The sequence below is a fragment of the Choloepus didactylus genome, assembly GCF_015220235.1.
Source record: "Choloepus didactylus isolate mChoDid1 chromosome 25 unlocalized genomic scaffold, mChoDid1.pri SUPER_25_unloc2, whole genome shotgun sequence".
NCBI lineage: Eukaryota > Metazoa > Chordata > Mammalia > Pilosa > Megalonychidae > Choloepus > Choloepus didactylus.
In genome coordinates, this window is record NW_023637607.1 from 6,128,666 (window position 1) to 6,144,575 (window position 15,910).

Here is a 15,910-nt window from a genome sequence, read left to right on the forward strand (position 1 = left end):
TTGTGAGTGTTCTACATCTTTGATAGTTATTACCTTCAAGTTGTATTCTATTGTGCTCAGAGAGTGTATTTTGAACAATTTCAAGCCTTTTAAATTTATTGAGGCTTTTTTATGCCCCAGCATATGATATATCCTGGAGAAAGTTCCATGAGGACTACAGAAAAACATATATCCTGGTAATTTGGTATGTAAGTGCTATATATGGCTGTTAAATCTAATTCATTTATCACATTGTTTAGGTTCTCAGTTACCTTATTTGTCCTCTGTCTGGATGATCTATTTATAGGATAGAGTGTCATAGTGAAGTCTCCCACAATTATTGTGGAAACAACTATTGCTTCCTAAAGTTTTGTCAATGTTTGTCTCTTATACTCTGGAGCACCCTTATTGTGTGCATAAACATTTATGATTGTTATTTCTTCTTGGTGAATTGTCTATTTTATTATTTAGTGTCCTTTATCACTTATAACATCTTTGGATTTAAAGTCTATTTTATCTGAAATTAGTAATGCTATCCCTGCTTTATTTTGGCTGTAGCTTGCATTGAATAATTTTTGCATACTTTCACTTTCAAATCTTCTTCACTAGGTCTAAGATGAGTCTCTTGCAAACTAAAGATTGATGGTTCATACTATTAATTGATTCTGCCAATGTATCTTTTAATTGGGGAGTTTAATCCATTCACATTCAATGTTATTACTGTGAAGGCAGTTTTTGGATCAACCATCTTATCCCTTGGCTTTTATTTGTCAGAACTACTTTTTCCCTCTCTCCCTTTATTTCCTTTATGGTAACCTCACTATAACTCTTCAGTTCTCTGCCCTTCTAGAAACCTCTATTGCCTTTTTTTTTTCTCAAAAACTTAATATACAGTTCTGGAGTTCTGATATCTGACATGGGTCTCAGTGGGCTAAAATCACTGTCAGCAGGAATGTTGTTAGGGAGACAGTGTTTCTCTGTGTAGAGGCAGCCCGCTTTCCTTGGCTCATGGCTCCCCACTCTATCTTCAAAGCAATCAAAGGCTGGTTGGGTCTTTCTTACAATGCAACTCTCTGACACTGACCTTCCTGCCTGCTTCATTCATTTATAAGGAGGACACAGGGGTTACATTGGATCCCACCTAGATCACCCAGGATAATCTGCCCATCTCATAATCAGCTCAATGGCAACTTTAATTCCATTTGCAAACTTAGTTTCTATTTGCAAAGTTTTTTGAAAGATTCTTGGAATTAGGATTGGGCATATCTTGGGGGGCATTGTTCTGCCACTCCAATATAATATTTCATAGTGAACCTCCCTTCTCACGCCTGGGTGGTTGTCCTTGTCCTGGTGGAGCTCACAGTTTGGTGGAAGAGATGGTCACTACAAGCCATTCACACAAATAATCAGTTATATTTTCATCATAGGAAGTTATTGGGGGGTAAGGGAAGACTTTCTGGAGGAAGTGGCATTTAAGCAAGACCTGAAGAAAAGGTAGGAGCTACCCAGGCAAAGCAGAGGCAAGGGTAACAGCATGTGCAAAGGTCCTGTGGTGGGAAGGGTAGAAAGGGAGACTGATATGAGATGAGTCTTAAAGATGTGATTGGGTCAGGTTGTTGGGCAATTTGTGGATCATGTTAAGTCACTCTACTTGCCTTTCAATTCTAAGTGCTATTGGGAGCAGGAGTGGGTGATCAAATGTGCTGCCCTGTGGAAAAGGGACTGCAGGGAACATTGGGGGTGGGTGTGTATGTAGATTCCAGCAGAAGATCTGGAACAAAGCACAGCTGTGGGGAAGGAGAGAAGTGGGCAGATGCAGAGTGATATTTAAGAGTGAGAATCCACAGGGCTTGGAAATTTGGGGCTGAATGGATGTGGGGATGAGAGGTAAACAGGTAAACTGAGGTACAAAGAGTGAAATCATCTGTTCAGGGATAGATGATTTAGATTATAGTTTTAGTCTGTCCTTTTGCCAATACCATACTGGTTTTTTTTTGTTTTTCATTTTTAAAATTGTAGTAACATACATATAATTCAGTTTCCCATTTTAATTTCTTTGAAGTGTACAATTCATTTTAATTACACTCACCATATTGTGCTACAATAAGAATATCTTTACTCCAAATTCTCCATCACTTCCAATAGAAACTTCTGTACTCACTGCAATATTACCTCTTTCTCCTCAACCACTGGCCCCTAGTAACCTGTAATCTACTCTCTGTCTCCATGAATTTGTTTACTTTAGGTATTTCATTTAAGCAATATTGTACAATATTTGTCTTTTCTTATTTGTCTTTTTTAACTTATCATGTGGTCATCAATGCACATCCATGTTCTTGCATATATCAGAACTTCATTCCCTTTTAGGACTGAATATTTCATTTTGTGTATATACTGTTAGGTCAGAGTCATTCAAGAGTCCACACAATGCAGCGAGTCAAAATTTAAGTATAAAGTTTAAGATTTATTAGAGAAAGAAAGCAGGTGGGAGCCAGTGAAAAGAAAGAAAATGGCTCCAGATCTCTTTCTGAGAGTGGCATTTTTTAAAGAAAAAAAACCATGTGGGGAGGGAAGAGTGTCCTGTGCTTTGAGTGGGGGAGGGCTTATCGACTTCTGAGCTGATTGGTTGCTAGGGTTCTAACACACTACTCTTCTTTGATGTGCAGCTGTATTGTCTATGTGGAGGAAGCAGGCTGTTTATCCTATCTTGCTCCATCTACCCTCTGGGGGCTGAGGTGCTACTATGACTGGAATCTTTAGAACAGCCTTCAACCCTTAGTTTATGGTGCATCTGGTTTCTATGAGATAAGCTGTGGGTCCCCTGGATCAGACATTCCTTATATATGTTAGACTTTTTTTCTGGGATCTGACATATACCACATTTTGTTTATCCAGTTGTTTCAGCCTGCTAAAGCTGTTGGAATGCAAGATACCATAAAGTGTTTGGCTCTTACACTCAGGGATTATTAGCTTACAATGTACAGTTCTAAGGCCATGAAAGTGTCCAAATTAAAGCCCCAACAGGATAATACCTTCTCTGAAGACAGGTTGCTGGCATCCAGGTAACCGCTGTCACATGGGAAGTCACATGGCCAGTGTCTGCTGGTCCTTCTCTCCTGGGTTTCATTGCTTCAGCTTCTGACTTCAGTATCTGTGTCTTTTTCTCTTTCACCTCTGGGTGTTTCTCTGAGTTTCACCTCTCAACTTCTGTATCTGTTTTATCCTCTTACAAAGGACTCCAACAACAGGATCAAGATCCACACTGAATGAGGCAGGTCATGTCTCAATTGAAATAACCTAATCAAAACGTCCCTCCTACAATTGGTCTAGACTCACAGGAATGGATTAAAAGGACATGGCCTTTTCTGGGGTATATAATACTGTAAACTACCATGTCAGTCATCTTTTGATGGATAATTTTGTTGCTTTACCTTTTAGCTATACAGTTTTGAATATTTTAACAGAAATTGAATGGCAATGGGTGAAACAACAAGGAGATTCATTTTTCTGTCTCTCATTAGTCTCCAACTCATAGGCAGATCAAGATGTGTGGGTAACCCTGCCTGTGAGGTCATCCTCATTCCCATATCCTTCCTTATCACTTCTCCATCCCTAGCTGTGGGCCTTATCCCTGTGGTGGAGGATGGCTCAGTCCCTCTCTCTGTGTTCTGGTCCATCCATGCAAAAGGGAAAAAAAGGAAGTGTCCCCACTTTTATTTGAAAGTCATGGCCAGAAGATCCACGCATCCTTTATGCTCCGTCCAGTTGGCCAGAACTTAGCCACATATGGCTTCAAGAGAATCTGTGGAATGTAGTCTTTAACTGAATGACCATGTTTTTAAAATGAAGAGGGGGAGGATGGATCTTGGGTGAGAGCTACCATTCCCTGCCTTGAAGGACACTGATAGAACTTGAACACAGGCCTACTTTGCCCCAGAGCCTGCACTTCTGACTCTTGTATGATTCTCTCTACAGTTTTGATGTTATTGTAGTGTGGTCCATGGATTAGCAGCATCAACATCACCCACGGTCTTGTTAGAAAGGCAGAATCATGGGCCTCTTCCCAGACTGATCTAGAATCTGATATTCTAAAATCTCCTGTGTGTCTCAGGGAAGCAGATATTACTGGTCCATAGATCACACATTAAATTGCTAGGATCCAGACTGGTGCTTCCCAAACTTTCATGGGCACACAAGTCACCTGGGGATCTTCTTAAAATGCAGATGCTGATTCAGTGGGTCTGGGGTAGGGCCTGAGATTTTGTATTTCTGTCAAAATCTCAGGCAATTCTAAAGCTGCTGGTCCTTGGACCACACTTTGAGAAGCAAGCTTCAACAATCTTCAACAACTCTGACTATGTACCTCAATTGTCCTCACTTTCTAAGGCTGTGTCCTTTTCAGGCCCACTCTGAGTCTTTAACTTTGTCTAAATTCTCCCCTCCACACTGCCCAGGTGTGAACGAGTGTGCAGACACCACTGTGTGCCCAGCTTATGCCACCTGCACCGACACTTTTGAGAGTTACTACTGCACCTGCAAACAAGGTTTCCTGTCCAGCAACAGACAAAGGAACTTCAGGGGCTCAGGGGTGGAATGCAAAGATGAGTTCATGCCCCCTCTAAACTTTCTGCTTTTTGTAGGAAAATAATGTGGATCTGGCTGTTTAGAAGATGTAGTTACTTCCTTTAATTTTTCAAATGTTATTTTTTTAAATCATTTTATTTTGAAATAATTTCAAATTTACAGGAGCGTTGCAAAAATAAAGTAAAACTATACAGCAAACTCCACCATGCCACCCTATCCAGATACACATATTCACCAATGTTAACATTTTGCCACACTTGGTGTCCCGTTCTATTATCTATCTCCCTATTTATCTTTTTATCTCTGTCTTATATATCTGTCATCTATCTATTTGTCTACATCTATCATCTATCTAATCTGTCATTTATCCATCTATATCTATCTTTAACTATAGCCATATCTATATTTATCTATATCTATATCTATATCTACCTATGTGTCTATCACATCTAATCTGTATTCTATATATCATCTATATGTCTATATCCATCCTTCCACCGACCAATCCATCCATCCATCCTCTCTCTTCATATCTTTATCTTTCTATCCACTCATCTGTCATCTATCATCAATAACTGTCTGCCTATCTATCTAATCTCTTATCTATCTTTACTTATCTTGGCATCCATTGATCTATCAATCCATCTATTCTATCAATTTCTATCTGTCTGTCTCTATCACCTATCTATCTGATAAATCATCTACCTATGTTTTCTAATATATCTATATCTATCATTATCATGTCTGTGCACAAACATGATTGTATTCTTTTCTCTTTATTTCTGTGCATGAAAAAATCTCTGGGTCACTTGAAAAATTCCAGTAATTAAAGAAAAACCTTAGGATGAAAATAATAATCATGCTATATGCCACTATTCATAAAAAAAAACACCAATTTCATTTGGATTCCTCCCTTCTAGTCATATATCAATGTGTATAATAAAACATCAAATATTTATTGAGTGCCAGGCCCTGTGCTGAGGTACTTATATGCATGTTCACAGTTAACTCAAATTTAGGCATTAGAACAATCTTGACTGGACAGATGAGGACTGAGGTTCAGAGAGTTGAAGTGAGTTGCCTAACATCATGCAGCTGAGTTGAATTTTAAACCCAGGCAGGCCTCTCTGATATATCACCTTCTTAATATACTGTAGTTGTGAGTCATTGGGGAAACTTATTTCATCTCTCTAAACTTCAGTGTTTTCTTCTGTTATATGGGTGTATAAGTGCACCTACCTCAAAGGAGAGTTGGGAGAAATAAATGTGAGAATATATGCTGTGCACCAGGCTCATGGAGGGTCTCAAGAGTTACTATTAATACAAAAATAGAAATTAAAATAATTCCTAGAATAAGCTTAATTCTTTGTCTGGATCTAGACCTAAATTCTCTTCTAGAGAGTAAAGACCCAATTATGCCAATGAAGGAGACCAGGCATCAGCAAGCATTTTTATTAAAATGCCAGATAGTAAGTATTTGGGGCTTTGTAGGCTGACAGTCTCAACACTGCCTTTGTAGTGTCAAATAAGCCAGAGATGATACATAAATGAACAGGCATGGTGGTATTTCAGGAAAAGTTAATGAAAACAGGTGGCAGGCTGATTTTGGCCGATGGGCCATATCTTGGCAACTTCTAGATAAAGTATTTCTATTGTTCCTGTTCTGAAGGAGAGACACATCCTCCTTCATATATATATTTAATTGTGGTAACATATATATAGGCCAAAATTTCACATTTTAACCATTCTTAACTCTATACTTACGTGATATTTAATCAATGTAGTGTTATCGTCACCACTATCCATTCCCAATACTTCCTTGCCAACCCAAACAGTAATGCTGTATCCATGAAACAATAATTCTCCATTCCCCTCTCTCCTCAGCCACTGGGAACTTCTCATCTATGTTCCATGTCCATAATAGTTCTTATTCTAGATATTTCATATAAGTGGAGCCATACAATATTTGTTCTTTTTCATGTGCCTTACTTATGCCACACAACATAATCTCTTCAAGGTTCATCCATGTTGTTGCATGTTTCAGAACCCCATCCCTTTTTATGACTGAGTAATAGTCCACTGTATGTCTGTATCACATTTTGATTATACATTCATCTGCTGATAGATTCTTTCATCTTTGGAGTTTAGTTCATGGGTCACTCTGAATTTAGTATCCTGGTGAGTCCTGGGCTTTTAATTTGTGGAGAGGTGAGACAATACTTCCATCTAGAAAATGATGGATACCACACAGGGATTTTTCCCACTGTATATCTTTGAATCCCATCACCACCTGCTGCCCCCATACAGTGCCTGACACATTAAGAGTATTCAATAATTATTTCGCTGAAGAAGGAGTGCATTATATCCTTTGTCAACTCTGTATTTGATCATTCTGCTATAGACAGACACTTAGGTTGTTTCTAATCTTTACTCTAGACAAAGAGGGAATGAATATTCCCAGGCATTTATATATATGCACAGTGATGGTTCAAGATTGCGTTCTTAAAAAAAAAAGGAAAAATCTACTGGGAGGGAGCTAAAGTTTCAAAAGCGACTTGTTTGAAGTTGCATTTGCAATGGCAAGTGCACAGCATGTGTTTATTTGGGGTGGCTTTGCACAGCAGGGCTAAAGGAGACTTGGGGATATCTGCCCATTGGTTTCACAACTGCACAATCATATGAGTACTTTGATGTGTAAATTCCTGGAGGTGGATTTATAGGGTGTTCTGGATATCTAATATTGGGTAACACAACATGCAAACTAAATGGATGAAAATAATAGCAGTCAATTATTTACTCATGAGTCTGAAATGTGGGCTGGTTTTAGTGAGATTGGCTTCTCTGTTCCACAGAGCATTGATTGATTTGACTCAGTTGGGGGCTAGTGGATCCACCTTCAGAAAGGTTCACCCAAAAGGCCAGCTAGTCTGTGATGGCTCTTGGTTTGTTGCCCATTCTGGGCTCAGTCTTGGCTGTGGTCTGTGGGACTTGGTTGTTCTCCATGAGGACAGCTTCTTCAGGACTGACTGACCTTTCCCACAGCATGGTGGTGGGCTGCAGGAGTGTGCATCTCAGGAGGAAGTGGGAGTGCATCACTTTCACCATAATTCAAGCATGCCCAGACTCAAGGAGAGGGAAACATACATCCCCCAAGTCACATCATAAGAGGAGCCTATTAGGGGGAAGATATGTTGCAGCCATATTTGTAAAACACAATTTGCTACATAGGATGAGGGAAATTTGTAACCCTGACTCTTTCTCCCTCCAGATATAGATGAATGTTCTCAAAGTCCCCCACCTTGTGGTCCTAACTCAAATTGCACCAACCTGATGGGGAGATACAAGTGCAGCTGTTTGCCTGGCTTCTCTTCTCCCACTGGAAATGACTGGATCTCTGGAAAGCCAGGCCACTTTGCCTGTTCTGGTAATGCTCTCAGACATGGGGTGTTTGGTGGACACCTGCCATTGGGTTGTCTGCTCACTCACCTCCAGTGCTCCTCAGACATTGATAAATGTCTAAATGGTGGGACCTCCCCCGAGCATTCTGAGCTAACTCCTTGGGAAGCTAGAGTTGTAGCCAGCTGCCAAGCTGGATTAATCTCCTAGAACACCACCTGTGAAGGCACAGGGAACTCTTCTTCAATATTTATCTAAGTCATTAAGGAACACTTCAGTTGACAATGATATGAGGTAGCAGTGACTTGTTCAAGAATACAGAACTAAATTAGAAGAAGAGCCAGGATATGGACTCCTATTAAGGCCCTATTATGAGCTAAGTAGAGGATCAGGCTCTACTTGAGAGTAATGGGGAGTACTTGTACCTAGAGTAATTTTTCTTCCAAGGGAATTCCCAGTATCTGTAGACATTTTTAATTGGCATAACTTGGGGGTAGTGGGAATGGCTGCTGGCATCTTGTGGGTAGAGGTAAGGGAAGCCACTAAACATCCTGTGGTGTCTAGGACAGCCCCCAAGACTAAGAATAATCTGCTCTTACTTGTCAATAGTGCTCAGGGTGGGAAATCCTGATGTAGAGAGAGCTCACACCTGAGTTTCAGAACTTCTTCCTGAAGGTATTTCAATTAATACTTGAAAGCTATTCTTTATTCTTCTCCCCCTTTCATATCAAATTGAGTCTTGGGGAATTTACCTGGTAAAATATCTCTTGAATCTCTCCATACTTCTTCATCACTGGTTCAGGCTTTGTAGTTACTCTAGCAGCCTCCTCATTGGTATTCCCTTTTCTTCAGTCTTGTGCCCTCAAATCCATCCCCTACACTGATGCCAGGATGTTCTGAACAAGAGACAAGGGTTCCATCTTCATTTAGTATGGTGCAGCACTATTAGTCTCTGCATTCATCTATAGTTATATTGATTCCTTCAAACAGGCATGAGGTGTTGAATCCCACATCATAACCCATCCAGATAAGTATAAAAAACATTTACAGTCATCTCTGATTTTTCTGATCCATCTGTAGCAGTCAGCTATTGCTGAGTAACAAACCTCCCAAAAATATTAATGGCTGAAAACAGTTACCATTTATTTACCTCATTATTCCATGGGTTGGCAGCTCAGGTTGGGTTCTGATTGGTGGTCCTTTTGGTCTCCACTGGGCTTGCTTGTGTGTCTAAGATTAGTTTTGGGTCAGCTTTGCTGATCTTGGCTGGGCTGGCTCATATCTTGGGCTCATCTGAGATGACAGTGTCTCTCAAAATTGTTCTTTCATTCTTCATGAGGTTTGTCTGGGGCTTGTTCATATTGAAAAGGCAAAGTGCCCATGAGAATGAGCAGAAGCACACAGACTTCTTGAAGCCTAGATTTGGAAGTGGCACTTTGTCACTTCTGCCACATTCTCTTTGTCCAATGCAAATCACAGTGCCAGCCTAGCTTTAAGGTGAAAAGAAATTAATTCTACATTTTGATGCTAGATACAGAGTTACATTGTATGCAGTCCATATGCATTCTGGAGATACAGGGAGGGGCAAAGGACTGTGACAATTTTTTCCAACTATGAAAATTATGTTTTCTCCAGCAAATTTTATTGAGATATATTCACATACTGTATATATAGTTTCAAAGTATAGAATCAATGTCTCAGAGTGCCATCACCTAGTTGTGCAATCATCACATTTGATTTTAAACAATTTTCATTGCTACAAAGAAGATAAATAACAGATAGATATAAAAAAGGAATCCCAAAACACCCAATACCTTTTATCCCCCCAATTAATGACCCCTAGTATTGGTGCGGCTCACTTGTTACTGTTAGTGAAAAGATTTTAAGATATTGCTAACTATAGTCTGTAGCTTGCAATAATTTTTCTCCATACACCAATCTATTATTAACTCTTGGTAAATGTCTCATACGTTTGCATTAGTTCATGAAAGAACTTATTATATTGTAATGTTAATCTTAAACAACATTCACTGTTCACTGTTATAGGTTCACTGTTATACAATCCTATATTTTAACCTCTATCTTTCCTTTTGGTAACATACCTGACTCTTAAAAAACTTCTTCAACTAAATTTACCTACAATTCAGCACTATTACTTATAACCCCAATAATGAGCTACCCTCACCTCTATCCCTTTCAAAACATTTATGTTCAACTTTGTTAAAAATTCTGCACATAATAGGGAACTGCTCCCCTTTTTCTAGCTCCATGCTATCTCTTGGCATCCTATAGTCTGCATTTTATGACTATGAGTTTACATAGACTGGTTAATTCATTTTAGTGAAGTAATATAATATCTATCCCTCTGGCTGACTTACTTCACTCAGCATGATGTTCTCAAATTTTCCCCACATTGTTGCATGCCTCAGGACTTCATTCTTTCTTACTGCTGTATAATACTACATGATATATACATATCACATTATGTTTATCCATTCGTTGGTTGGTATACACTTGGATTATCTCCTTCTTTTGCCAATTGTGAATAATGCTGCTATGAATCATTGGTGTGCAAATGTCTTTGTCCCTGCTTTCAGATCTTCCGGGTGTATACCGAGTAGTGGATTGCCAGGTCATGGGACAACTCAATAATTTAGTGTTCAGAGGAAATGCCAAACTGATAATTATGTTTTAAAAGTGTTTATCACCCTCTGATCACATGTTGTTGACCAGAAATTATTCTTAGGGCAACATCTCACTTCAAGAGAGTTTGAGAAATGTGTTCCATTGTGTGCCCAGCAAGAAGGGGTAACATGGAAATTGGGGAGCATAACACCATCTATTTTTCTCTTCCACTCACCAGATGTGGATGAATGTGTGAATCACAGAGCTTGCCCAGAGCATGCCAGTTGCCATAACTCTCTTGGAAGCTACTCTTGTTCCTGCAACCCAGGATTTGCATCCAGCAGTGGAAGCTTGAATTTCCAGGGGCCGGGAGGGAGATGTGAAGGTAGGTGGAGCCACTTTTTGGGAACTCAGGATAATTTCTTTTTGCAAAATAAGCAGTATGGGGTGAGGATGCAACTTGCCTGAATTCAGGACACTCATTTGTAAATCTGAAGCCAATAACATTCACACATGCACTAATTCAACAAATACGTCTTGAATACCTATTATGCACCAGTTATGATTCTGGGTACTGGGGATACAGTGGTGAATAAAAAAGGCAATGTACTTTATTTCCTGGAGCTTATAACCTAGCAAGAGGTGACAGATAACAACAAAAAAAGTGAATATATTCTGGGTTAGGTATAGTTAAATGGGATGAAGAGAAATAAGGTAGACTGAGGAACAAGGTCTAGAAATAGCAAATCCTCAGAGATAGAAAGTAGACTAGAGGTTACAACAGGAGAGGGGAAAGGGGAGTGAAGGTTTGGTAGATATGGAGTGATTGTAATTATAAGGAGGGAACAATAATGCAAGAAAGATGGGGGGAGTGCTAACTTTGATAGAGTGGTAAGGGAAGCCACATTGAGAAATGGACATTTAAGGAAAATTCTTAAGGAAGTAAAGGAGGGGGCTATCACATATCTGGGGAAGGTGTTTCAGGAAGAGGGAACCACAGGAAGGTCTGGAGGCAAAATTCCAGCCATGGGGTTAAACTTTTCTATGCATGTTATTGTTCATTTCCCACAACAATCTTATGATATCAGTGACATTTTATACACATTTTATAGATAAGCAAACCATGTCTAAAGGGTTATGGAGTCACTTGCTCTAGGTCAAACAACTAGGAAGGAGGAGAATCAGGATCTGCAGCATGGCTCTGTGGGACTCCAGACCCCGTGCACCTAAACCCCATGCTCTTTTCCCTTTAAATGAAGTTCAAAGAGAATGTAAGCTCTGGCATGTCAGGGAGGGCTTGCATAGGGCTGACATTGATTCAAATGCCAAACTCCCAGATCCCAGGATTCAAGGATATGCCAGAAGCTGGGAATATGTCATCTTAAATTTCCATAGCCATACAGGACCTGCGTTTAAATACCAATTTTGCCTTCATTTTGTGACTTTGAGCATTTTTTAAATTAGAGAAGATGTGGATTTAGGGAACAATCATATACAGAATGGATTACCATATACCTTCTTATTATTAACACCTTGAATTGGTGTGGTATATTTGTTACAATCAAGGAAAGCACATATTTATAGTTGTACTATTAACTGTAGTCTAGGGTCTAACATAGAGTTCACTGTTTTTGTAGATCCACAATTTCTGATCTTATAACTTATTACAAACCCACAGTAATCAAACAGCAAGGTTCATGCACAAGGACAGGTATATAGACCAACGTAATATAATTTAGAGTAGAGAAATCAACCTTCCTGTTTATGACCAAATGATTTTAGTAAGGGGGCAAATACCATTCAACTGGAAAATAATCATTTCCTCATTAAATGATGCTGGGAAAACAGGATCTCCATTTGCAAAAAAGAAAAGGAGGGCCTGTACCTCACATAATATAAAAAATCACCTCAAAGTGTATCAAAGACATAAATGTAAGTGCAAGAACTCTTAAACTCCTGGAAAAAAAAAACATACAGAAGCATCTTCAGGACCTCATTTGTTAGGCAGTGGTTTTTCAGACCTTGAGCATTTTAAATGCTTCAGTTTTCTCTTCTGAAATATAGATAATATTAGTATAAGCACCATAGTAATGCTAAGAGCATGGAGAACTGATGCATGTAAAGGATTAGGTCCAGTGCCTGTCAGAAAGCAAGCTCAGTATGTTAGGAGTTAATTTTTATTGTAGTTAACTTACATAGCCCTTGACGTGCCCCAGGCTCTGTTCTAAGTGCTTTGTGGATATCAGCTCATTTATTCTTCTGATCATCCCTATAAGGTATATACTATTTTTATCCCCATTTGACATATAAGGCAACTGAGGCACACAGAGATGCATTTTTGCCCATTGCCACAGCCCAGAAATGATAGGACAAAAATTTGAACCCAGGCTCTCCCTGCTTTGGAAACCCTCCACTCTGCTGCCTCTCTGCTGACATCATCATCATCATCTAAAAATTTTACTCTGGTAATGCATATATAACACAAAATGTTTCCATTCTACAATTATAACTGTACAGTTCAGTGATATTAATTATATTTATCATATTGTGCTACATCCACACCATCCATTGACAAAACTTTTTCATCACCTGATACAGAATCTCTGGACCCATTAAGCAATAACTCCCATTTTCTCTCCCATAGCCCCTGGTAACCTCTAATTAACTTCTTGTCTGTATGAAGTTGCTTATTTTATATATTTCATTTAAGTTTTGTCAGACAATATTTTTCCTTTTGTGTCTGGCTTATTTCAATCAGCATAATTGTTAAAAGGTTCATCAACATTGTAGCATCATCAGAACTTCATTCCTTTTTATGGCTGAATATCTACCTTAAAAGGTTGATCAAAAGAATAAATGAGCTTATTTCCATAAAGCACTTAAAATAATACAATAAAAATTGATTATCCATCATAGGTATATACCATATTTTCTTTATCCATTCACCCCTTGATGGGCACTTGGGTTGTTTCCACCTTTGATTATTTTGAATAATTCTGCTATGAATAGTGTTGTACAAATATCTGTTCAGGTTCTTTTTTCCAATTCTTTTAGGTATGTACTATTTTATTTGGGGATGACTTTAAATTTATCAGGAAATGAGGGAAGTAAGCATTTTCAATGCCACGGGAACAGAGGAAGTGAGAATGAACCATCATAGACCTCCAGATTATTAGTGCAATAAAATCTTCAAGTACCAGGGGATTAGAAGTGAAAAATGACAGAGGCAAGTTTAGCTAGGAAAAGATCCACAGGGCATTGTATATACCAATAATGAGTTAGGAGATTCTATCCTGAGCATTGGGAAGCCCTATCAGAGGACATGCATGGTGTCTTAGTTTTCCAGGCTCCTAAGACAAATACTACAACATAGGTTGCCTTAACAACAGGAATTTATTGGCTCATGGTTCAGAGGCTAGATGGCTTGTTTTCTCCCAGGGTCAATAACATTCTGGCTGGCCAGCAATCCTTGGGTTCCTTGGCTTACCCATCATATGACTGTGCCGTGTCCTTTGTGTTCTGGCTCTCGGGCTCTTCCTTCTGGCTTTCTCTCCTACTGTGTCTGAATTTCTTCTGTTTTTAAAGGACTCCACTAATCCAGATTAAGTCCCAGCCTCATTCAGTTGGGCGACATGTTAAATAAAATTTACATCTCTAAAAGGTCCTATTTACAATGGGTTCACACCCACAGAAATGGGAGAAATTAATGAACATGTTTTTGTTTCTGGGGCACACAACTCAATCTACCGGGCATGGGCCACAAATATGCCTGCAAATATTTGCCCTCACTCTATCAGTGAAACTGTCTTTAAGAAGGCAAGACTGGAGCCAGGGAAACCATTGACTTCAGTCAGTGGTGAAACTTCAACCTTAGCATCCTTCATTCTTTTGACTTAGACTGGTTTTCTGCCTAGATGTTGATGAATGTTCCCAGAACTCAATTCTTTGCGGCCCCAATTCTGTCTGCATCAACATCCCAGGGGAATACAATTGTTCCTGCCTACCTGGATTCTTTTCACCCTATCCTTGGATCCCTGAGAAACCAGAAGCTTTCCAATGTAAAGGTAATTCTTCCAGCCATGGTGAAGCCTTCTTAATGGATATCAAACTACCCTGAAACCATATTAGCTAATAACAACAACAGTGTGTTTTAGCTCACGGGATTCTGTGGGTTGACTACATGGTTTTCCTGTTTCACATGGTGTCAGCTGGGGCTCTAGAATGATGGGAAGGTCCAAAGTGGCCTTGTTTGCATGGCTGGCAGTCGGTGGTTGTCTTTGGCTGGGAGCTCAGCTGGGACATTCAGTTTCCTCATGGGCATTATGAAATGGCTGCTTGGGTTTCCTCATAGTATGGTAGCTGAGTTCCAAAAAGGAATATTCCATGAGGAAAAAAGCAGAAACTGACAGTTCTCTTGAGTTCAGGGATGGAAGTTCCATAATATTTCTTTTACCACAGTCAATCACTTCTTCCTATGTGCAACATGTACATATAGAAAGAGGACAAATTGATGGAGGACATCTTTGGAGACTCTGCTATAATGCAGAGTATATTTTATATTCCTCAGCCCACCAGTTGAAATACATGTTTGCTTTCATTAAAATTGTTTTTGATTGCAACTAGCTGTTAATATTGTTAAAATCTGTAGAGGGGTAAAGTTGAAAAGGACCTTAGAGATAGACTAATATACCTCTAGGAGCTCCTAAGGATGCATTCAGCTTTCCCAAGAAAGACAAGAGCTAGGCCAAGCAGGCAACACCAGGGACTTCCCTCTCCCATTCTGTCAAAATATTACTTATTTTATTTTGAAACTCTTTCTGAGTTGAAACATTTTGAAACCATGCATCCCACTCAACTCCATAGGAAGAGCATGAATTCCATCTATTCTATCTCTGACAGTGGATCACATAGTCTATGCTTGATTATTTCTGGAAATTAGCAACGGATAACTGAACTTCAAAGTCAGAGGGGTGGAATGTAAAATTGAGTGGATAGTTTGCTGGCCAGCCTTGGAAGGAAATATCACCTTGTTCCTCTGGGATTCTTTACAATTTTGAGTTCTTTGCAGACATTGATGAGTGCGCCCAAGATCCATCACCATGTGGCCCAAATTCCATCTGCACTAATGCCCTGGGATCCTACAGCTGTAACTGTGCCATGGGCTTTCGTCCAAATCCAGAAGGCTCCTGGAAAGATGACAACTTCAGCTGCATAGGTAATAATCTTCTTGTGTGTCTTTTCAATGGACTTCATTGATCACATGGTAAAAATCCTCATACTTCCCAAATTCTGGGTCCTCCTTTTACAGTTGTCTTATCCAGAGATT

General features: G+C 39.3%; 1 protein-coding gene across 10 annotated transcripts in view; it reads left to right on the forward strand.

The window, feature by feature from the left end:
* Positions 1-15,910, forward strand: part of LOC119525629 (adhesion G protein-coupled receptor E1-like) — a 246,041-nt gene that overhangs the window by 109,159 nt on the left and 120,972 nt on the right. For 9 of the 10 annotated variants that reach the window (XM_037824432.1, XM_037824437.1, XM_037824434.1 and 6 more), the window contains 2 exons: positions 14,499-14,648; positions 15,653-15,799. In XM_037824432.1, the coding sequence (XP_037680360.1) occupies positions 14,499-14,648; positions 15,653-15,799 (297 nt within the window). The remainder of the gene's footprint in view (positions 1-14,498; positions 14,649-15,652; positions 15,800-15,910) is intronic. The other variant, XM_037824436.1, reaches the window with a different exon arrangement.